Genomic DNA, 25,862 nt, shown 5'->3' with positions numbered 1-25,862 from the left:
GGTCTGATTGCTGGAGACAGTTGGTTTCCATTCATGTAGAAGCCTGAGCCTAAAGCTCAGAGAAGAGATCATTGGTAGCAGCATGAAGATTTGGAAGTCACCAACGGATGTGACAGATATCTAATCCAACAGCTGTGACAGTTAGAGCCATAGTCATTATCACTTAAGATATGTTTTACAAACCTATTATGTTAAAGAAAATTAGGTTAGAACATAAACAAATAAATAGTTTACCTCATTTTGGCCATATCCAACAGTATCTTATTTGTTGCCAGGATAGCTGGAGGAATATCCAAGTTATTGGCAAGTTTCTGCCTAGCTTCTAGCAATTTGCCATATAATACAGTCTAAACAAAGAACAAAGAACAAAGAAACAACTCAATATCTAAAAAAATATACTTAGAAAAATCTAGTCCTTCATTTTAAGAGCTTCAGGTATTAAATTTTCCCTGAGGATGAAAAAAAAAAAAAAACTGAACTCTATCTCAGACTCTTAACTAAGAACAATTTTTTAAAATACTGGCAACAGAATTTCAAGAATGCATAGAATCCTGACCAGCCTCTCAAAAACTACCTGCCTTTTTACAAAAGTCATACCTGAGTCTCCTGCTCTTGAGCCGAAATAACAGGTTCTGAAGACTTGTAAGATTTTCCTGGTGATGGCACCATGATGCTAAAATAGTTAAAAGAAAATAAATAATAAAAACTCTTCTTTCTCCAAGTTCATTTTTTATTTCACCCCAAAATGAGACTATTAAGTATATTTCCAAGTCTTATGCTAACTTGTATTCTTCCCGATACCAGTAGAGCATTGTTACTTATATGGCAGCTAAGATTTTAAACATCTGGGGTCAAATACATTCATTACAATGGTAAAGTTAAAACTGTAATATGAGTTCATCACAAAATTGGTGTACTTAAGCATATGCCACATCTTCCTTCTCAACCACATACTTTGAAAGAAAATACTCCTTCCCTATATAGAAGATAACATTTTTTTTGTTTTTCAGCCAAGAGGGATACAATCTATGATCCTTTGCTATGATACTACTAATCTTTAGATAGTGGGGAACATCAGCATGAGATTAATGAAATTATTCACAATATTCTTCAAAAGAAAACAAAACTAAGCCAAAAGTAATTTTGCTTTTGACTCCTAAAAAAGGATAAATAACATCCAATTAGCAAACAACATGGTATGAAAGGTACTAGGCAGCAAACTAGATAGAAAATCAATATCTATAAGCACATCTCATTTATTAATTATAAAGAGGAAAAGTTATAAAAATGAAACTGTACAGAATATCTTAAATGAAAGACACCAAATTTAAATAAATTCCTGTTTTTGGGGAGAAAGGGAAGAACATGTTTGCTATTTAAGAATTATAAATTTCTCTATATCAAGAATTCAAAATTTGCATGTAAAGGAAGATTTCATTTTTACAATGATCAAATTCTATCACTGAAATTAAATAGATTTGAACCCGAAGAAAAATAACTACAGTGCAAAAAAATCAGTAATATCAGGTTACTCAAGAAAATTATAAATGTGTTTTAAATAATATAATTATATTAACCATCATCTTATCATTTATGGGAAACTTTATAATAATGTACTATTGCAAAATGGTATTTTAAGTTATTTCACAAATAAATTTTATTATCATATATACTAGCAAAATTCTGGGTAACATGTTCCTGAAGCAGAAATACACATGGAAAATGTTAAATGAAAAACATTTTGCCTATGAATATTATTACAATATTCATAGGAGAAAGGAGAAAGGTTCAAAATAACTATAATGAGTATCATCAAAGAAGTAAGTGGAGATACTGTATCCATGAAACAAAAAAAGATTGCTATTAAAGAAAGAAGAGAGCAAGAAATAGCTCATAAAAGCTAAATATGTGATAACTATAATACTTACATACACAGCCCATGGACACAGACAATAGTGCAATAGTGTGGTAAAGGCATGAGGTGGGGTAGGGGTTGGGCAGAGAGGGGCAAAGGGGGAAGGAATGGGGAATATCTGTAATACTGTCAATATATATATATTATTATATATCCTTTATAATAAAAGCCTAATATACAAATTGTTGACCGGGAGATTGGGAGTTTGACCGCTCGCTATGATGTGCGCTAACCACCAGGGGGCAGCGCGGACCATGGCGGGCATCAGCGACGCAGCGTTGGCAGCGGACGGCAGTGGAGGCGCTGCCGGACCCCGACGAGAGTGGGACCACGGCGGGATTGTGGAGCAGGTGAGTGGGTGATGCCAGGCCAAGGTGGGTGTAAGCAGTGGCCCCAATCGCCCAGCAGACGGCAACCAGTGGCAGCAGCAGTGGGGGATGGGGCCACCGCCCCCTGGGAGCCGGGCAGGGGCTCAATCACACCGCTGATCACTCTGCAGACAGCGACCAGCAGTGGCTCTGACACTTCCATTACAGAGAAAGGGCAAATAGCAATATTAAAATATTTCTTCTAATTATTTTCCTTTCAATGTGCACAAATCTGGGCACCAGGACACTAATATATATATATTTTTTTAAAAAATAAAACTTCATTAGATAGGAGCAGATATAAAGTCAAAGAACTCTCCAAAGAGAGTAAACAAACAAAAAGAGTTTGAAAAAAGGGAGAAAAGCAAAATTAGTAAACAAAGCAAAACAAGCAAAAACAAAGACAATTATTATCATCAAAGAAAATTAAGTTAGTGGTGGCCATTATAACAGTTTGGCTTAATAGTATATAATATTTGAATAGTTTTAACAATGTAAAAACAAATTATTAATGTGACCAAAACTTGAAATATAATTATGTTGGAGAGGAGGGGGGACTGAAGGAGGTGAAAGAAGGGAAGGGGGAGATAAGCCCTAATCTACCATTATAGGATGTCAACAGAAAATTTCTAAAACTGTTAAGTCAAAAAACAGTAATCTAAGCATGTCACTTAGATAAATGGTGGCAAGTACCAGAAACACCAGCTGGAACATTTGAGGGGGACGCTTCTATAGAACAAAACCAAGTGGGTTTGGCAAGGGTGTGAACTGGTATACACTGTTATGTCTTTAGGTATCAATTGACTTTAAAAACCATGCACATGTTTTGTTGTTGTTGTTAATCCTCACCTGAGGATATTTTCTCCATTGATTTTCAGAGAGTGGAAGGGAGGGAGAGAGACAGAGAGAAACAATGATGTAAGAGAGACACATCGATCAGTGGCCTCCCACACTCTTCCTGACCAGGCAGGGGACTGAGCCTTTAACCAAGGTACGCGCCCTTGACTGGAATTGAACCTGAGACCTTTAAGCCCACAGGCCAACCCTTTATCCACTGAGCCAAACCAGGTAGGGCCGCATGTATTATTTTAATGAAAATGCAAGTGAACTTTAAAATAATAGTTATTAATAGGTAGCATCTTTCTCATTTCCGTAAACCAATCTCATATATTAAAATTAATTTCTGGACCACTCAACAGGTACCTCAAACTCAGTGTGTCTATCACGAAACTCTAATTTTAACCTCACTTCCTAAACTTTCAGCCCCTCAACACTGTGTTCCTCTTATTGCCCAGGGAAGGAAATGACAACACTTGCACCTGCAAAGACAGAAACTTAAGGGTTATGTTCAAATCCTCCGTTTTCCTTAACCCACCTATCTTTTCAATCACTGAGCCCTAACAATTCTGTCTCCTACCTATCTTACAAATCTATTTCTCTCCACATCCACTGCCACTTCCCTCATCTAAAACACCATCTCTTGCAAAGGCTGCTGCATAGCCACTTTACCTGTTTGTCTACCACCCTGATCCTGCTGAAATCCATCCCCCCCACTCCAGTCATCTGTCAAGGATCTGCTCTCTGGGGTCCACAGGCCAAATCCGTCTGTGCTGGTAAAAGCTTGTCAGCTAAAAATGGTCTTTTACATTTTTAAATGGTTAAAAAAAATCAAAAGAACATTCTGTGACATGTGAAAATGATATGAAATTCAAATTTCAGTGCCCACAAATAAAGTTTTATTGGAACATAGCCACGCTCATTCATTTTACTATCATCTATGGCAGCTGTGAGGCCATAATGGTGAAGTTGAGTATATTGAGACAGATAGCACATGGCTCTCAAAGCCTAAAATATTTACTATCTGACCCTTTACAGAAAATGTTTGTCAGCCCTGTTCTCAACCATACATTTGATTATGTCACTGTTTTACTTAAAACCTTTCCTTAGCTCCAAACTACCTTCATGATCAACCTGAGTGCTTCAAAGGAACTGCATATCCTGGATCCGCTTTAATTCTCCACACTTACATTTTACCACCCCTTTGTTTCCCTCTACCAGGTGATGGCTGGGGGTCTGTGAGTTCTTCAATCATGTCATATGCTCTCATTTCCGGTTTAGAATGTGAGCCATTCCTCTGCTTAGAAAACTTCCCCTCACTACACTGGACTGACTTAAACTTAAGCCTCAAATGTAACTTTCCAAAATGTGTTTCCAAGTGGTATGACTCTGGATGTTTACGCTCCCTTACCTGCACATCCCACTAGAGCAGTGGTTCTCAACCTTGGCTGCACATTAGAATCACCTGGGAATCTTTTTAAAATCCTGATTTCTGGTTCTGTTTCTTTGTTACTAACCTGTTGTGGCCTCACCCCATAATAAAGAAACAGAATTTCTGGAGGATGAGGCCCAGAAATCAGGATTTTAAAAAGATTCCCAGGTGATTCTAATGTGCAGTCAAGGTTGAGAACCACTGCACTAGAGTATAAACTAGTCTCTGTTATTTCTCCAGTATTCCCCACTGAATCCCAGTGCCTACACTAGTAAAAACACAGTAAATGTTTAGATGAAGAAATGCTTCAGCATGTTGAGTGAATATACTGTTTTGTACACTCCTTAAACCTTTTTTTTACATAAAACATAACAATCACATACTACATATCCAAAAATAAATAAACTGTTTGGGCCGGGAGACTGGTATTATGGTAAATGTTTATGTCAGATCCAAAGTAGTAGTATCTAAGTGAGCAAATCATTAGAAAATGAGATTAAAGCACATTAATTTTCTTTCATCCAATATGTATGTAAACGCTAGAGGCCCAGTTCATGAAATTTGCGCACTTGCGGGGGGGGGGGGGGGGGGGGGGCCCCCGCCCAGCCTGTGCCTCTCAAAGGCCAGGAGCCCTCAGGAGATGTCCAGATGACAGCTTAGGCCTGGTCCCCGGGCATCCTCAGTGCCGAGGCAGGAGAGGGTCCCACCATTGCCGCTGCGCTCACCAGCTGTTAGCCCAGCTTCTGGATGAGTGGCGCTCCCCCTGTGGGAGCGAACTGCCCACCAGGGACCGGGGCAGGAGTTGCATTGAGCATCTGCCCCCTGGTGGTCAGTGCACATCATAGTGACCAGTCGTTCTGCTGTTCAATTTGCATTTTAGCCTTTTATTATATAGGATAGTCCATTTAATTTGCAATTAAGTCCTAACAAGTTTTTCAAATGCTCTATCTTAAGACCTTCTGTAATTCTGTACTTTCTCCACACTTTTATTAAGTCAGAAAGTCAAATATTAAACTTGAAAGTACAATACAGGGGTGTGCAAAAGTAGGTTTACAGTTGTGAGTATGCAAAGCAGTTTATTCTTGCATTGTTTATTAATTATTGTATTATTTTCCATACAAGCAACTGTAAACCTACTTTTGCCCACACCTATAGTACATTGCCTTTATCTTCTACCAACTCTAATACCTACCATTTTATGTTACCATAAAGTCTTTTTTTTTAAATGTGAGTGAGAATATCTATTTCATACAAAAACAATTAATTAATGTTTAGGTGAAAATATATATTTCATACAAATGTAAGTAATTAGGGTTTAGATGCTAGAGATGGACAAATATAGGTCTGCAAGTCAGCTTTGCCATTAACTGTATGCTTAACCATTGGTATCTTCAACTATAAAATGAAGATATATAATAGTAGCTACATCATAGGTTGTTTTAAGAATTCAATGTTCAATGAGGGAAAAGAGAGACATATGTAATACTTTAAACAACAAAGAATTTCAATTAAAAAAGAATTTGATGTTATCTACACTAATAAAAGAGTAACATGCAAAAGGGAGAGAGATAGAGAGTTACCAGCCAATCAGAGCGACTATGCAAATTAACCCAACAAAGATGGTGGTTAATTTGCATATGCAGGCATAGAGCAAAGACTGAAGGCTCCGGCCGGAGTGAAGACTGAAGACTGAAGACTGAAAAGGCTTGGCTTCTCTGCTGCGGTTGGACCAAAGGCCTGGGTCCCGGGTGCCGGAGGAAAACCGGTGCCAGCAGCCAGGGGAAGGAAGGCCTATTGCGAATCTTCGTGCAACAGGCTTCTAGTTACATATAAAATGCTTAACACTTAGCATAGAGTATGGCAAACAATAATACCCACAAGTATTAGCTATTATAATAAAATTATCAGTATCATTTTATAGATCTGTTTAAAAATTATAACATTGGAGACTTATGCTTTAACTTTCTTTTGCCAATGAAATGGCCACATGTCCGCTAGGCCTTTCTCTTTAGGACAGAGAGAAAGTGCTGATAAAGTAAATATAGAAAATAAAAATTTTGAACTGTACCTTTTTGTAGGAATGTTACTCCCAGAAGAAATTTTATCAAGTGCTTTGTAGGAATACATCTTCTTCAAGTTAGACTGATTTTAAATATAAAGAATTCCATTTTTAAAAATTAGAAATTTCAAAAAACTTTTAAATATGAAAAAAATAAGAAACAACATCTTACAATGACAATTCTTCCTCTGACTAACCAAATTATCAAATAAATTAAGTTCTTGATTACTAACTTTTAGGATTCTAAAAGCACTTAGAAATGCAACATAATGTCCCATTCCTCCCAAATCTATAGAAAATATATGATCAAAAGGATTCTTTGAGACATAGCAAGAGCCCAAGTTACAAAAATGATTCAATTACATTCTGCATTACTTCGATAAAGCAGAAAAAGCTCACCAAAAAATTTAAATCAGCAGATTTTTCTATTACCCCCGTGTTCTAATTAGCTGAAGTCTGCCTCTGGCTATTTAATCTGTAATAGTTATCTAAGATCCAAAAACAAAGCAAGAATGTTGTATGTGTGTGACTTTAATCAGATTATTCAGAAACCAGGCTTATTTTTCTATCTGCTATCCTAGTATCATAATATGTAAACACACACACAAAACTTCAAGACAAAGGAGTTATAAAATAGGTTTAAAAGAATCAAAGTGTTACTTTCTCACATACTTCTATTAACCCCAGAAATCATGTACTGCACATTTTTTTCTGTTCATATTACTTCTCCAAATTTTATGTTCTGTTATGTATGGCATTTTCCTCTTTAATTGGAGGAGAATTAAAATATAAAATTTTAAAATAGAAGTGAAAATGAAATAAATAAAAAATGAAATAAATAAGAACCACCTCTTTAATAAAAACAAACCTTCTTCTCTGCAGTTAAGTCAGTGGGCACCTGATGAGAGGAATGCTGCTCAGTGCCTGGAGACACAGTTTTAGAACTGGAAAACAATAAAGTTCAATTATCGAGAATGTTAAAATGTAATTATCTAAAATGTAATAATCTAATATCCTGAATGTAATTATCTAATCATTGTATCTCCATGCTCAGAAAGGCAGATGAGATTAAATTACTTTTAGAACTGATGATTTTTAAAATTGATTTTTTTTTCCCCAGAAAAAGCTCTGGAGTGTTTTAAGCTCTTTAAAGTTTAAAGTTTAAAGCAGAAGCTTTTTAAGTTTAAAAGAAAAACTGATAATCTAATGCACAACACAGTGATTATAGTCAACAAATACAATGTTATAACTTCAGAGTTGCTAAGAGACTAGATCTTAATTTTTCTCAACACAAAAAAGAATAATTATGTGACTATAAAAAAAGATGTCAGCTAAGGCAACTGTGGCAATTATATTGCAATAGATAAATGAATCAAACCAACACACTGTACACTTCATACTTAACCAATGTTATGTCAATTATATCTCAATTTTTTAAAACCTGGTAAATGACTGACAACATGTAAAGATACTAAAAGGTAGTCAACAAGTGTATCCCCTCCCACCCTGTACACATCAGCAGGAAATATGGTATATGGATTCTTCAACATTGACCTCAATGCTGCTTTTTTCATCAATGAGAAAGCAGCTTTCTAAATACTATCCTCAACTACTTCCTACCAACCAAGAAAAGTGTTCTATGATTTATCTTTCTCCCACTGACCCAGACCCCCAAATGTAAAAAAAAAAAAAAAAAAAAAAAAAAAAATTCTGAAAAATGAACCTTGGTAGATGAATCTTCCTTGGGCACAATTCTTCATTAACTTGAAGGATAAGTTGCTGAGGAGATGATCCTGAATTGGCTTTATGAAGCCAATTTCTACCCTATTGAATGCAAGAACAATCTCTTAATGCATAGTGAGGAAAATTAATCAGACAGGTAGACTTCCACAGTGTTTACCTTTTCTGTAAGGGTGCAAATCTTTACATATTTGTTACGCCCAGAAACTTCTGCCAAGAACCCCTCGGTCATGAGGTGATAGGAAAAAGCTCTCCACCAACTCCTTGTTTGATCTTTGCCGCTGCCAAATAATTTGTGTCTGCGATATCTATCTGGAAGACGCTGTGAATTCTGGAATCAGGAATAAAAAATCAGTCTCTAAATATGCTTATTTACTGAAACAGGCTAAATAAAACACAAAGCTGTCTGTTGATCCTTTGTATTTAACACTAAATTTCAGCTTTAAAAATCTATAAAATTTTTATCCATCCTGCTTGCTCTGAATACTTAAGTCACAAATAAAAATATAATCAAAATAGTGTTCCTTTTGTGTCTTAAAAGTAATGGCAGGAAATTTCAATTTCACACATAATTCACATGCATTTCCCAATGTATAGGTTTGAATATGTTTGAAATATTTAACCTTTGATATTTAGACCCTTTAGGAACATACATTATTGTGTGAAATCAGTGATCATAATCTACAGCTCTAGACTACGAGTATGGGTGTTAATGGCAGTGTGTGTGCGGTGCAACAGCCCAGTTTACTTCACCCACTCAGATATACCACTCAGGAAAAGTAGGTTGCTGCTTTTGAGGTATTTTGTCCTAAGTGAAGAGAGCATTGCAATGGCAGACTCTTCCTGGCCATCAAGTTCTATAAATGTGGGGAACCTAGTCTGTCATGTCCTCCAATGGAGGTGCCTCGCCCACCTTCACTCTCTATGAAGTACTTTTCCAGTTACTTTGCCCTCTTACTACCTCTTTTATTCATCCCACACATTTAAATATTACTTTCAAATGTATATAGTAGTAAATGAACATGGGGATTTAGGGAAAACTGCTCCTATCTAATGTATGTGTGGTGTACATGGCAGATTGTAATTCAAGGGTCATTCTAACCTTCAGCCACTGCAACTTCTACCACAGAATGTGGGAAGTTACAAATACTATTTCTCAAGCTCCCTTCCAGCTGGGGTTCTGAATATAATTTAAGTTCCACTAATCAGAGGCATTTACGTGACATCTATAAGCAGAAAAGTGAGGCTAGGTGACTCCTCTGCTGTTTTTGCAGGTGCATGACTGTGGAGCTGTTTGCTTTTCACAAGAAAGTGTTAGCAAGAATCTAGCATACAACTGCTAGCTTCCAAATACCAAGAAGCATCTACTTTGTTGACACAGATCACACACAGCAGGTTTGGGGTGGCTCCCAGAGCAAGAGAAGTAGAACCTTCCTGATTGTTACAGCTCCCTGTTCAGTGCTATGTGAGGTCAGGTGCTGTATTGGCAGCTTCTCGATCACAGAAGAGGCAGCAGCTTGTGGTGGATTATTTTGTAGTAAAATCATATCAACAATTCTATGAGCTATTTAATTAAAGGTACCCAGTAATAAGTACCTTTCTGTTTAAATTGAGTGATTATGAGCTTTCTAATATAAACACTGTATTTTAGGTTGTATTCATGTTCCAAAACATTCAGTCCTTGAACACGTCAAGAGGTTAGTGTTTTCAAAACATTTTAATATAAAATGCAGTCTGAAATTTTAGGAACAGGTAGAGCCTGTCATTCAACATTTTTACATTTTGTCTGTATTCAAACGCAAATACGTACAAATATTATCTCTTTAAATAAATTCCTAGAGTTCCGAGTTTAAGATATTTATCATCTTACAAATCAAAATGACATACAAATATATTAATTTTGTCTAAATTCGTTAAGGTGTATAATTTACTAAATTCCCAAAAGAATTATATTTATAAATTTTAAAATGATATCAAGATCCCTGAAATGGAAAGAAAAAAAAAACTTGCCTTATTTTCACTGTAGTTAATGTCTACAAATTTTCATTAAGTAGTACTTTTAAAAAAGTTTTACACCTTTACCTAGCAAGGGTAATATAAAATTTCACAAAGAATAAACTTCTTAATTTGAGGACTCCCAGAAGAGACTGTCAGTATAAGCAGAATGACTTGGTTTTCAAATAATAGGTGAAATCTGATCCCTCTTGTGACCAGCACAAGTTTGTCTAGGAGCCCACTTACACTTATTTGTTGATACTGGATACTACTGGATTAAACCAAATTATAACAAGGATAATTTTTATAAATTATAATTCAACTGGGATACACAGGTTTTGAAAATGACAGAGACAGAAGATATTTTCATAGATCTCAATTATATTTAATCTATCCTTTTCAACTTAAATTCTTTTTATAAAAAAATGAACTCATACCAGCTAAAACCAAGTTCCTTAGGCACACTATTATCAAATTTCTAATCTAACTTGTAACTTAAAGTAAATTTTTAACTCCATTCTGAATCTAAAACATCAGTACCCAAAAAGTTAACGTTTTTAACATATTTCATTAAAAGTACTTATGACTAACTAACATGTCTCTTTCTAAGCAAAATAAAAACTCAGAAAATATGTACATGAAACATTCAGGTATTTAACAAACAAATGCTTATTTTAATTCTATATATAAAGTGAGAATTTTAATCTCTACTTTTAAGTACATTTTCAATAAATATATATATTTGCAAAGAATTTGATCTCACTTTTGATTTATTCAACTAATATAAACATATAATACTTAGCTTTGCTCTACCGTCTTCTAGATCAGGAATAAAATCATATAAACAAAAGGACTACAAACAAAGCTCTTTATTGCAAAGGTCGTGACTTATGTTTACCTGCATTGTCAGCATAATATTGGCACATTAATAAAAAAAAGTAGCTGAATTGACTATTTATGTATTGGTAAAGTGAAAAAAAGAAAACTTCCTTGGAATTCTAAGTACTTCTGATAAGAAACAGAATAGAAGGAAAGAAAAAAAATATACTGCCAAATACTGCTTTTACTAGTACAATAATCGCTGAGATTAAAGTTTTACTCAAAGAATTTATTACTTTCCAGAGCACCAAAAGATACAATTTTGTTCTACTTGTCCCTTGACACAATGAAAGTTAACTTTTTTTAAATTATCCTAAGAAAAACCAATCTAGGGATTATCCAACTGCGATGTAATAAACTTGCTTCCAGCCTGAGGTTCAGAGCTGAACATCAGCTTGAAATATGAAAACAGCAGTAGATATGATACACACAGCTTCTGTCAAGAGTAATGAATGTAGTTCTTAACTGGAACTTAATATGACTCTCGGAGTTTCTAATAACTCATCTAAAGCCAAAGCTACAGTCATAATGCAGCAAACCTCTGAAGAAAAGTATAATAGGAGTAAAAGAACTATGAAGGTGATTCACAGATATACTTACAGATCCTTGGAGAAATAAAATTGGAACCCCAACTCCAAACATTTCTCCTAAGATGTTCACGGCAGATAAAAGCTGGAATGCTTGTAGACCAAAGTCCTGTGGCCTATCATCTGAGTCATCAATGGAAAGGCAATTATACAAGCTAAATAAAAATAATATGTTAGAGAGCTTAGCTAAAGCATGTACCTATAGAAATAAAAATATAAAATATAGTGTAATAAATAGCCAAGTAAAAAACATCGCAAATGTGCCAACTGCTTCAGGAGCTATAAAGTTCATTACAGCCAAGAGCACATGAAGTATGTAAAATATGAAATGAAAACTATAATGTAGCATCACAGGTATATTATAGTGATGGTTCTCAACCCTAGTGCCCTAGAACCCATTTCACAGGAAGCTCCTCAGACCAAAGACAGAAGGAAAGGAAGTTCAAGCAATCAGAGAGCAGAATTACAGCTCAAAGAGCTCGCATTACTGATTATATCAATACTAGAGGCCCGATGCATGAACTTCATGCAAGAGTAGGCCTTCCTTCACCCGGCTGCCGGCACCGGCTTCCCTCCAGCACCCGGGACCCAGGCTTCCCTCGCAGCCCCAGCTTCATCTGGAAGGACATTCGGAAGGACCTCCAGTCTAATTAGCATATTATGCCTTTATTATTATAGATTATTATAGATTGGACTTCTGTGTTAAGTTTTGTTGAAAGAAGAGGTTTGGTATCAAAAAAATTTTTTTAACTTAAAAACAAATCTATGCAATAAATTTTTAGTTTAAACTCTGATGACTGTAAACTATGACACACAGATGATAAACTTTTCATTTAAGTCCTTTTTAGAAGTTAAATTCCTAAGCCATCCTTCAGGTAGATTTGAAGTTATCATTAGTACAAATGTGAAACCTTTCAAGCAGGTCGAGAACAAAAGGACTCCTTAGAGAAAATCTACTAATAATGTTCAACTACCTAATTCAATTGCTTTCTTATAAATATCTTTGAAATAGCAATACAAATATATTCAGTATCCCAGATATAATATGCTTAGGGGAAAAAAGACTTGTTTATGGTCCGAGCTTCTTTAGTAAGATACTTAATTTTCTTTTCCAAGTATTTAAATTCCCACAAAGTACCCCTGGCGCTGTTTTATACAAGTTTTTAAAAATATGTTTTTATTGATTTTAGAGACAGAGGAGGGAGAGGGCAAGAGAGAGAGAGAAACAATGATTGGCTGCCTCCTGCATGCCCTCTTGGGGATGGAGCCTGAAATCCAGGCATGTACCCCAACTGATAACTAAACCAGCAACTTCTGGTATACGGGATGACGCCTAACCAACCGAGCACACCGGCCAGGGCCTTACAAGTTTTAATGTATATAACTGTAATTATCAGTAAGTTTTAAAAATGTTTTAATTTCCAGTTTTACATCTTCTTTGATCAATGAGTTATTTTAAAGTGTCATTTTCAATTTTCCAAATGAATGAGAATTTGTTTATCCTCTATCTACTTCTAATTCAGTTGCATTGTGGAGAAATGTGGTGTTTGATTCCAGCACATTGAAAACTTTCGAGACATGTTATCATCTGGTACAGGTGTGAGAAAACTTTTTTTAAAGGGTCAAAGAGTAAACACTTTAGGCTTTGTGGCCCATACGGTCTCTACTCAGCTCAAACAGTGCAAAACGGCCATAGATAATACATAAAGAAAAGGGCATGGCCCACATCCAGAGCTTGCCAATCCCTGCTCTAATACATAGTTGATTTTTTATAAATATTCCATGTATGTGTAAGAAGTGTAGTCTCTAATTCAGTGCTTCCCAACCAGTGTGCTGCAAATGGATATAGGTATGCTGAGAGGTTAATCACTCAGACCTTAGGGGTCTGGACAGAACCCAGACTCAACAAGCCTCGGATGCTATACAGGTATTATCATGAACTATGTAGGCATGAAGAAAAATGTTTGAGATACATTGTTCTAATGGCTTGGTATAAGGTATCTGATAAATCAAACTTGTTTCTATGTTGACCAAATTTTCAAGATCTTACTAATTTTTTGGTTGCTTAACCTGCCAATAATTAAAAATTTGTATCAGACTCCTACCTTGATGGTGGATTTGTTGATTCCTTCCCGCTGTTCTGTCAATTTGTGCTTTGTAAATTTGTAGCGTTGTTGTTTTCAAGGTACACAGAACAAGTCTGTCCCCTGGGTGAAGGAACCATTTATCGCTACAGAGAGAACATTTCCACCCTAAAGAATATTTATTTTGTCTAACAGTAATATAGTTACCACACCTAGGTATACAGTTAGTTCAACTAGGTATATCATTTGTTTTTACTATATTTTTCAATTAATATTCAGTGAAATTGATGGTATGTCTAGATGTGTGTAAAGTTTTACAAATTTAAACACATCCATGGAGTCAAATGCATAGACTCATCTAACCACCCCCACAACTGTTACCACCATAATCAGGACACACAACAAATTCATCACTGTAAAATACTCCCTTGTGCCATTCCTTTGTAATCATACCTTCCCCTTCCTAAAACCTCTGACAACCACTGATCTTTTTTTCATCCCAATAGTATAGTCTTATGTTTGGGAGAATATCATATGAATGGAATCATACTGTAGAAATGGCATTATTTCTTCTTGTAAATGTTGGTATAATTTGCTGTTCAAACCATTTGGGCTAGGGAATTTATTTTCAGAGGTCTTTTTAAACAAGGATCCAATTTCTTTAACAGTTGCATGATTATTCAGGTTATCTATTTCACTGTGGGTTTCATTAGCTTGAGGTTATCAGGAATTACTCCATTTCATCTCGTGCAGAGTTACTCATAGTGTTTCCTTATTTTTCTTTATGTCTGTTGGGTCTGTAACGAAATTCCTTTCATTCCTGATATTGGTAGTCTGTGTCTCCTGTTTTTTTGTTATAAGTGTTTATCAATTGTATTGACCTTTTCAGAGAATGAGCTTTGGAGTTCATTGGTTTTCTCAATTGTTTTCCTGTTTTCTATTTCATTGCCTTACGCTCTTATCTTTCTTATTTCCTTCCTTTTGCTTCCTTTTAGCTTACTTTGCTCTTATTTGCTTCTTAAGATGGAAGCATAATTACTGATTGGAAACTTTTATTCTAAGTATTTAATGCTCTAAATTTCCTTCTCAGGATTGCTTTAACTACATGCCATATATTTTATAATCTAAATTTTTCATGGTTTGTTTTTTGACCCAGAATATGGCCTGTGTTTGTGAATGTTCCATTGGCACCTAAAAAGAAAGTGTATCTGCTACTGTCGGGTGGAGGGTTCTATAGAAGTTAATTAGATCCAGTCTGTTGACAGTCCTGTTCATTTCTCCTATCTTCTTACTGATTTTGTCTACTAGTTCTATTAATTACCAAAAGAAGAGGTTGAAGTCACCTGTAATTTTGGATTTCTTTATTTCTCCTTTCAATTCTGTCAGTTTTGTTAAATATATACACATATGGGGATTACGTGTTCTTGAATATGATGGTTAATTTTATGTGTCAACTTGGGTAGGCTCTGGTACCTGATTGTTTGGTCAAACGCTAATGTAGATGTTGCTATAAAATTATCTTTAGATGTGATTAATATTTACAATCAGTTGCTTTGAATAAAGGAGATTCCCTTTGGTAATGTTAGGGGGTCTCATCCAATCAGATGAAGATATTAGAGGGCAAAAATTGAGTTTTGCTGAAAAACAAGGAATTGTGATTCAAGACTGTTAACATAAAAATCCTGCCCAACTTTCCAGCCTGCCAGCTTGCCAACCCCCACAACTGCATACGCCAATTCCTTAAGTTCTGTGTGTGTGTGTGTGTGTGTGTGTTTGTGTGTGTGTGTTTCTCTGAAGAACCCTGACTGATACATTGGTAGACTGACCCGTTTATTATCATGTAATGTCCTTATTTACCTCTGATGATGTTCTTAGTTCAGTCATATTTTTAAACCAATTCTAAAAATGTCAGCCTTGAAACCGGTTTGGCTCAGTGGATAGAGCATCGGCCTGCGGACTGAAAGGTCCCAGGTTCGATTACGGTCAAGGGCATGTACTTGGGTTGCGGGCACATCCCCAGTGGGAGATGTGCAGGAGGCAGCTGATCGATGTTTCTAATTCTCTATCTCTCTCCCTTCCTCTCTGTAAAAAATCAATAAAATATATATATTTTAAGCCAAACCGGTTTGGCTTGGTGGATAGAGCGTCGGCCTGCGCACTGAAAGGTCCCAGGTTCGATTCCGGTCAAGGGCACGTACCTTGGTTGCGGGCACATCCCCAGTGGGAGGTGTGCAGGAGGCAGCTGATCGATGTTTCTCTCTCATCGATGTTTCTAGCTCTCTATCCCTCTCCCTTCTCTGTAAAAAATCAATAAAATATATATATTTTTTAAATAAAATAAATAAATAAATAAATAAAAATGTCAGCCTTTAAATGGTGTTTTAGACCATTTACATTTAATGTAACTGTTGCTATGTTTAGATTTAGGTCTTCCACTTTATTGGTTTGTCTATTTATAAAGCAAAATACTCTAATATTGTTTGCTTTGTCATTTATTTAAATATCTTTTTTTATTTTGTTTTCAAAAACTATAATGCATGCCCGGCTAGTGTAGCTTGTGGTTGAACGTCAACCCATGCACCGAGAAGTCACCAGTTCGAATCCTGCTCAGGGCACATGCCCAGGGTTTCAGGATCAACCCTCAGTAAGGGTGGTGCAGGAGGTAGCCAATTGATGTTTCTATCTCATTGATGTTTCTATCTCTCTCTCCCTCTCCTTCCCTCTCTCTGAAATAAAAATACATTTAAAAATAATGATATATAAATAACTATAATACATATCATTCATCAAAAATTCAATTAAAAATTATTTGCAAAGCAAAAGAAATAGACTTTTAGAATGTTCATCTAGAAGAAGAAATATTTACCTGAATTTGCAATTATCACAGCATTTTTCAGTTCCCATAATACCCAATGAGGCCTTTCGTAGTTGTTTATCTTCAAAATGAGACAAGATGAGTCTACCCAAGAGAAGATTTAAAATTAAATAAAAGAACAAAAACATATATGTTAAATTCATTGCTGAAAATAATGAGGTGAATTAATTGATTCACCTGGGACCTCATTATTTGGCTTCAGTTTACTGAGGCAAAAAGAAAGTTGCCTTAAAAATTCAGCACATATTCAACACCAACAAAATATTCTTTCTAAATACTTCTAATTATTTTGCAAAATTTTTTCTTAAAAGAGCACCACCCATAAATCTATGTGATTCATTGATATAAATAAATAATACATACTGTCGCCTACATCTGCTGGAATGGAGATATTTTTCCATCTTTGCCATCATCTTTAATTTGTATAATCGAAACTTTTCATTATGTATCTCATTAAGGCGGTGCCTGTCAATTAAAAATATCACAGGAATATGTAAAACTGCATTAGTGATTTTGTTACTTTTTAGTTATCTAGTTATTATTTTATCACTCCACACCCCTAGCAAGACAAAGACCACTTCTATCATTCCAGAGTTATGTGCCCCTTGCCAGTCAATGCCCCTCACAAGAAGCAAGCATTTTTGATTTTTTTATGAAAATTATTTTTGAAAGAATTCTACCTGTGTCCAAGCATCAATTTTTAGCTATCTTTGAAAATTTTTTATAAACCCTAAAGTTTTTCATTTTGATTTATATGCTACATGCTTTTGGGTAATCCTTCTACTATATATAAATTTTCACCTTTTCCCAGTTAAAAGTTATTTTTTTTCACTTATGTTACAGGAGAAACTAAAGCAGCTATGTAAGGAATACTAAAAGAGGTTCCTGATCCAAACATGAAATTAGATCCCTTTTAACTCTTCAGAGGATTTCTCTTTGTATTATAGGGCGTTATTATGGGACACCAGTAAAGTATCGGAATTAAGTTCCTTCCTCAAACAACTAAAACTGATGTGTTTTCTATAAAATTAAATTTATTTTAAATGGTTAGTAACGCCAAAGACATGTTTGTTTGTTTTTAAGTTAATGCTGCTATAACTCATCCTGACTGTTTCTTCCAGTCTTTTGTGAAGAAATTCTACGAATAGCAGATATCACATAATGACAATCTCCTAAATATATTGCACATCTTTCCAAGAATTCTTTCCAAGAATAAATAGAAGTTTGAGTTGAATATGTTTTGGATATTTCAAAGGAAAACAATGATTTACCTATAAGATCTGGGTGATAATACTGATCGTCATCTAAACAGACCTCACTCACTCATATTTTGACTATCTGAACTTCTGACTGATAATAATACCTCTGTACAACTCTCAAGGATGACACCAGCAGGGAATCCAGTTAACTGATTTCTGCAAAGTCTGAACACACAAATGATGTCTTATTCAAAACATTCTTATCATTTGACACCACTAACCACCCTTCCATATACAGGCATACGTTGGAGATATTGCAGGGTCAGTTCCAGGCCACCACAATAGAGCAAGTATCACAATAAGCATGTCATAATATTTTTGCTGGGGAGGGTCTTGCTTTCAATTTTGTAAAAGAAGCAAACGACAAGTGCTGGAGAGGATGTAGAGAAAAAGGAACACTCGTGCACTGCTGGTGGGAATGCAGACTGGTGCAGCCACTATGGAAGACAGCATGGAGTTTCCTCAAAAAACTAAAAATGGAACTCCCATTTGACCCTGTGATCCCACTTCTAGGAATATATCCCAAGAAACCAGAAACACCAATCAGAAAGGATATATGCACACCAATATTCATAGCAGCACAATTTACCATAGCTAAGATCTGGAAACAGCCTAAGTGCCCATCAGTAGATGAATGGATTAGAAAACTGTGGTACATCTACACAGAGGAATACTACGCTGCTGTAAAAAAGAAGGAACTCTTACCATTTGCAACAGCATGGATGGAACTGGAGAGCATTATGCTGAGTGAAATAAGCCAGTCAATGAAAAAAAAAATACCACATGATCTCACTCATTTATGGATAATTAAGACCATTATAAACTGATGAAATAAATAGATACAGAGGCAGAGCAACATCGAACAGACTGTCAAACTACAGCGGGAAGTCCGGAGAGGGTTGGGTGGGAGGGATAAGAGATCAACCGAAGGACTTGTATGCATGCATATAAGCATAACCAATGGACACAAGACACTGGGGGGTAGGGGAGGCCAGGGGAAGGTCAAGGGGAGAAAAAAAAAAGGAGACATATGTAATACTCTTTGTAATACTATAAGCAATAAAACAAAATTTAAAAAACAAAACTTGAGAGCACCCAAGGAAAAATAAACAGCTCACCGGTGCACAATATTAGGAAATCATTACATGGGATCTGTGTTACATTCCCTATAGAATCCTGATTTAGTTAATTCTTCATACTAAATAAGGTCTGGCTAAAACAGGTCCTCTCCTCTGGGTGGCAGCACTTACCACAAATGTTCTTAGATGTCCTCTGTTTCTTTTTAAATGCACTTAAAGCACATTACTTGAAATTTTTGATGCTGCCTCAAATGCTTTCAAAACTTATATGGAAAGAAAGAAAAAAAATCTGCAACTGTGAAAGCAATACATGTTTTTACCTATTTAAGCAAATGTCTGCTGGAGCCCAGAGTAGGTGACAAGAACTTTGAAGTCCATCCCGGCCAGCTCTACCTATCTCCTGGTAATAAGATTCCATTTCCTTAGGTGCACCATAATGGATGACTTTGCGAACGTCCGCTTTATTAATGCCCATTCCAAAAGCTATGGTAGCTACGACACACTGAGAATAAATAACAACATAGTTTGACAAACATTTAGCAGAACTAAAATCTTACATTTTTACCTTTTAATAAGAATAATTAGTTCATTAGCTAAAGTCCTTGGCATAAAACTGAACTTAATATGATTTTAACCAATCACTTACAGATTAAACGATTACCCACCCAATTTACAGATTAAGGATCAGTGATCATAAATTAGAACTTGTTTCCTCTCTATAAAAATTAAAAGCGGTTTTTCTCTTTAGCAATAAGTACACGTCACAAAAGAGGATCTTAAAATAATTATTATATTAAATGAGACTTTTGTGTTATGAAGTTTCAAAAGTCCTTACCTGATTGTAATATTTTCTAACACTGTTCTAAGATGGAAGGAAGTGACTCATTAAAAATGGTAAAATAAAACATGAATTTATCTCTGCATCTTTAAAAGGATAAAACTGGTAGAACAGCTAATATACTGTAGTATGAAGATTTACATAATTGGAGAAATTTAAGAGAAGAATTAATGACAAGAACACAAAAAACTAAATAAAGATTTTTAAAAGTATTAATAGCAATACATGAAGTTGCGCAAGTAACTATAATATACTGCATGGCTTAGCAATAAAAACCATTTACAGATAAATAATTATGTATATATATTTGAATATATATTGACTAATCAAAATTTTTATACTAATATTGATAGGAAATGAGGTTAGATATAAATAGGAGGAATGAGGGGCTGATGCTTTTCATTGTAGATGTGTAGAGCTATTTAGATCTTAATGTACATGCATAACTGATAAAAATTAAAATACCTTTAAAAATGTGTTAATATGGACCAACATTAGCAAATAAAAAGAAAATGCTGAACAATAAAGGTGAGAGAAAAATAAATATAGGTATGGAAATATGTTAAGAAAAAGCTTTGAGTGATTAAGAGTAGGCAATTTTGCTGTATTTAAGAGTAAATAAGCAACATCATTCTAATTTTATTTTTTAAATGTTATGTCTTATTTAATTTTTCCAGCTTTATTGAGAGATAATTGACATTTAACATTGTGTAAGTTTAAGATATATAATGTGATGGTTTGATATACATACCTATTGTTAAATGATTATAATAAGGATACTTAACACATTCATCATCTCATATACTTCATTTGTGTGTATGTGTGTGTGTGTGTGTGTGTGTGTGTGTGTGTGTAGAGAACTTTTAAGGTTTAATTTTCATCATACGATACTAATCTTAGATGAGACCAACCTATTCTCTCAGGTGTAAATACAAGATATTTTACCAAATAATTAATTCAGCCCTAACCGGTTTGGCTCAGTGGATAGAGCGTCGGCCTGCGGACTGAAGGGTCCCAGATTCGATTCTGGTCAAGGGCATGTACCTTGGTTGCGGGCACATCCCCAGTAGGGTGCATGCAGGAGGCAGCTGATAGATGTTTCTCTCTCATTGATGTTTCTAACTCTCTATCCCTCTCCCTTCCTCTCAGTAAAAAATCAATAAAATATATTCAAATAATTAATTCACAACCTCATTTCAGAAAGATAAGAAATTCAAGCCATCTTGAAAGCACAAATAAAATACAAAAGAACATAAAACTAAAAGTTAGGATTAAAAGTAAAAATGAATGATCATAGACTAAAAATGCAAATCTACACCCAAAGGTGGTTAGATTGGGTTATGAATAATCAGAAAGAAAAAAAGTTTTTCTACAATTATAAAATAGAAAATACTAAGATTCTAAGGATCACTCAGTCCAAGACATTAAGAGCCAGGGAAGTGAGCCGGGAAGATGAGCTCTACTTTTATGCTCATACTAAAGTATAAATCAACTATAAAAAGACCTGAGTGTGAATACTGAGAATTCTGTATATGTATCCATTCAATAGGCACTCAATAAATTCTCAATGGCAAGTAGTCAATACCAAAAGCACCAAACTATTTTATATAGATGAGGAAATGTATTTTCATCCTCTTTAGAAGGTGTGTGAGGACTCTCACTTCATATGTGAAACTTTAGAATTCTTTATAATGGCAAAGAAGGAGTACAATGCCCAGTTGTCAGACACAAGAGAAACCCTAATGTCAGCCTAGGGCAGTGGTCAGCAAACTGCGGCTCGCAAGCCACATGCGGCTCTTTGGCCCCTTGAGTGTGGCCAGGAAGTTTCAATCGCACTGTACGTGCACGCCCGCACATGGTATTTTGTGGAAGAGCCACACTCAAGGGGCCGCAGTTTGCTGACCACTGGCCTAGGGTGACACAAACAATATTAATGTATTAATTTTCATAATGTGGATAAAAACTTGTGACATCCTGCCATAAAAAGGGAAAATATAACAGCACATACATGCATACACCCTTCCAGTATTAGGTTTGATTGGTGATTGTTGTGAGGCTTTTAAAGCCATTTTAAGAGCAATGTTTCAATGAAGCTGCATATTGGCAGGAAGCCCAGAAGCATCCAACAAGTCTCCCAACACAACAAATTATATGTAGATAAAGTTTGTACTCTCTCATGTCTCTTAGGAGATGTTTTTACCTAAATGAACAATGAACAATATACCATAATAGATGAAATCATGGTCAGTTAATGGCTCAAACACTGATTGTAAAGATTCAGTAAGCAGCAGCTAATACATTTTTAAAATATATTTTTACTTATTTCAGTGAGGAAGAGAGAGGGTGAGAGAGAGAGAAACATCAACGATAAGAGAGAATCACTGATCGGCTGCCTCCTGCACCCCGCCTCTGGGGACTGAGCCTGCAATCAGGGCATGCACCTTTGACCAGAATCAAACCCGGGACACTTCAGTACACAGGCCGATGCTCTATTCACTGAGCCAAACCAGCCAGGGCCAGTTAATACATTTTATCTGACAATTTTCAAGCTCCTGAGATAATAAAATAAAAGTATAAGCGTTTAAGAATATGGATAAAATCTCTATTCTAGGCAGTTGTGATAGCTGTTCATATCTCTAAAAAGAAGAGGAAGAAAGAGAATAGATACTTTCAGGCAGATGTGCAATACAACAAGACAATTCATAGAGAATTTTATAGGGAGTGCACACACACCAGACATGAGGTAAGTTGTTTGAACAATATTGCTTTGGGGTGCTTAACAACGACATATAATAGGGAGAGCTGGACAGAGAGGAGGACTGGCCCACAGGCTTATAGTGACTGTGGATATGATGTTGACAGGATGAAGTTGTTGACTGAAAACCTACTAACGTGGCTTGAATTTAAATCTTTCCAAATATTCTATATGGCACCCATGGAACCAGGATTCCAATCATTACAGTTTGAAATTATTACATAACTTCAACCACTGTAACTCTTCACAGTAACTTCATGGATACCCTTCCTCTCTTCAGTTTTTCTCCTTCAAATCAAACCTACTTAGTGTTACCAATCTCATGTTTCTATAATATATATCTTGCCCAGAAACACAGAATAGACGGTTCTCAAACTTCATTCTGCGAAGCTCTGGGGATTATAAGACGCCCACAAGGACTGTCTTAAAGATAAGGAGGCTCTTGTACCCCTTTCTCCCTCACATCAACTTTAATAAGAATTATTCTACTTTAACCTGCCTTACCTATTATATAAAATTTCATTTAAGTAAAAAATTACAAGGCTAAAGTAGTCTGGACAATGGAGAGGCACTTCACACCAATCCCAGCCTGCCTCTTTGTAAGTTTTAAGGCCCTCTACCACCTGGCCAACCAACCCATTCAACTTTCCTCAGTCTCTAACAGCTCTGAGTCTCTAACAGTTCCTCCTCCCTTTGTACCTTTACTCTAAGCCATTCCTACTCCACACTCTCTTTCTCTCCAACCATTCTGAACTATTCACAATTTCCAACACCCTCATTTCACAGGGCTTTGCACATGCTAGCCCTCCTTCCTGGAATTCTATAAACAATTTTCTTTTCCTTCTTCACTTACTGGCCTTGCACACTTGACAAACTTCTATTCATTTGTTCAGACTCTACTCAAATTGCTTCTTCCTGGGTGGACCATCCCCATTACTTAACCCACATAAACAGATAGCGTTCCCATCTCTGTGCACCTAGGCACTATGTACAGGCTGCTAGCCATACTAGTCCGTAATAGTTTGTTCACATAGCTACCTCCCACATTAAACTCTGATTCCCTTTATTAGAGCTGTTTTATGCTCAATGCAAAGAAGGCATTCAATAAAGATTTGGTAAATAGAGTAATATGTTACCACTATGGAGGATAGAGAGAAATGATGATCAATCTTCACCTGAATTTCATCTCTCATGAACTTATGATGAACCTCTTTCCTTGAACTATTATTCATGCCTGCATGGTATGTTCCACAGGCTAAGTTCAATTTCCTAAGTTCAACTGTAACTTGTTCTGTCATTTTCCTGGAAGGACAATAGATGATAGTTGGACCTTCAAATTCCCAGGCAGAACTAAAAATAAAGAACATAAGAACAAATATATATATGATTCAGACCAGTTTAAATTTCATCTATTTAATTTTTCCTTTTTAAATTTTTAATTTCATTTTAATTAAATTTTAACTTAATTTTCCTTTTAGTAAAAGACTTAAAGGAGAAAGCATAAAGAAAACAATGATATATTTAACTACATAAAAATCTAAAACATTATGGTGGGTCAAATGTGAAAATGAATTATGTTAAACCCTAAACACCTTTGACTCAGTTTTTGTCCAAATTAAAACCAGAGACAAGTTTATTTATTTAAGCAGAAGCCTTGATAAAAACTTAGAAACTATTGGAAATGCAATTTCCATACTTTTGGAAATACAAAGCACTAGTTTAACAATTAGTCTTCATTTACATAAAGTAAGTAAATATTTACATAGGCGAGCAAATAAAATTTATAATACATTATTCTTATTCTCTCTTATGATCATAAAATTGAGTTTCTATGTTTACAGAAAAAGCAAAAGCTTTCTTGTAATATTAAAAGATCATTTTTATAGTTCAAAGAAGTATTTACTAGTAATCTTGAGACTATGACTGTCATAGACAATATTTATTAGAAAGTCTGTTTTAAAAACCTGGGCTTATTTACTAAGAGTGTAAATGATGATTTCCATAGACCTTATTTAATTCCTTAATATATTCATTTCCATAAATACATTCACTTCCATAAATACATTCATTTATGATGACTTAATGAATATAAAAAGAATGTTCTATTTTAGATTTAGGAAAGGTTATTTAATTTCTAATACATATATCCTTTGACACAATTTCAATTTTAGTAATTTATTTTACAAATTTACTTACACCTTGGCTAAAAGACACATATACACAAATATTCATAGCAAAAGTATAATAGTGAAAAATAATCTAAATGTTCATTATTATATACATTCAACTATAAAATACTAAGCAAACATTAAAAAATAAATGTAGTCCGGCCAGTGTGGCTCAGTGGTTGAGCATCAACCTATGAACCAGGAGGTCATGGTCAGGTCACATGCCCGGGTTGCACGCTCAATCCCCAGTAGGGGGCATGCAGGAGGCAGCCTGTCAATGGTTCTCTCTCATCATTGATGTTTCTATCTCTCTCTCCCTCTCCCTCTCCCTTCCCCTCTAAAAGCAATAAAATATTTTTAAAACATTTAAGTGCACATAAAACCTTCAAGAAGGACTATGGCAAAATAATTAAAAACATAAATAGAGGGGGGAAAATTAGTGAGTAATTACAGAGTATTACTGAAAATCTACTCAAAGAAATTTTTAATAGTGACCAAATGGGGCTTCCATATCAAAAACTCATAATACATAATTTCATGGAGTGAGATAAAATACAAATTATTACTTCTAGAAATTATTTTTTAATGTGCAAAAATCTCACTTAAACATTTTTAAGAAAAAAAAAATAGTTAACCAAAATGTGGATATTGTAATATCCTATACATTAAAACCCTAATTTAAGAAAACACAACTTGTTATGAAAAGATAGCAAAGATACTTAAAGGGAAAAAAAAAACAGTAAAAAATGGATCTACTGTGAAACTACTTCTGCATAAATTTAATAATACTGAAAACTATAAGTGCCTATCTGCACAGTACAGACACAGAAAAGTTTATAAAGCTGAATGACAAAATATCAACGGTGATTACAACTGAGGAATGAGATTGGAAGACCAAAGTACTTTGAAATTTATATGTGTCTATATTGTTCAAATACTGTGTTACTTTTTAAATTTTTAATAAGGAGAATACATAACAATTTGAACTTATA

At 35.1% G+C, this 25,862-nt stretch overlaps 1 protein-coding gene across 8 annotated transcripts in view; it reads right to left on the bottom strand.

Annotated features, from left to right (window-relative positions):
- Positions 1-25,862, bottom strand: part of WRN (Werner syndrome RecQ like helicase) — a 120,131-nt gene that overhangs the window by 26,275 nt on the left and 67,994 nt on the right. For all 8 annotated transcript variants that reach the window (XR_002828602.1, XR_002828601.1, XM_014453601.2 and 5 more), the window contains 11 exons: positions 23,878-24,052; positions 19,430-19,611; positions 17,135-17,236; positions 16,763-16,855; positions 11,826-11,967; positions 8,512-8,682; positions 8,335-8,435; positions 7,480-7,555; positions 6,621-6,694; positions 598-673; positions 235-347 (listed from right to left, as the gene is read on the bottom strand). Coding sequence is in view for 6 of the 8 variants with exons in the window: in XM_014453601.2 (XP_014309087.1) it covers positions 235-347; positions 598-673; positions 6,621-6,694; positions 7,480-7,555; positions 8,335-8,435; positions 8,512-8,682; positions 11,826-11,967; positions 16,763-16,855; positions 17,135-17,236; positions 19,430-19,611; positions 23,878-24,052 (1,305 nt within the window). In the remaining 2 variants the exon portion in view is untranslated. The remainder of the gene's footprint in view (positions 1-234; positions 348-597; positions 674-6,620; positions 6,695-7,479; positions 7,556-8,334; positions 8,436-8,511; positions 8,683-11,825; positions 11,968-16,762; positions 16,856-17,134; positions 17,237-19,429; positions 19,612-23,877; positions 24,053-25,862) is intronic.

The sequence above is a fragment of the Myotis lucifugus genome, unplaced genomic scaffold, assembly GCF_000147115.1.
Source record: "Myotis lucifugus unplaced genomic scaffold, Myoluc2.0 scaffold_26, whole genome shotgun sequence".
NCBI classification, from domain to species: Eukaryota; Metazoa; Chordata; class Mammalia; order Chiroptera; family Vespertilionidae; genus Myotis; species Myotis lucifugus.
The sequence above is the reverse complement of the archived record's forward strand: the minus strand, read 5'-3'. Positions and strand labels throughout refer to the sequence as shown.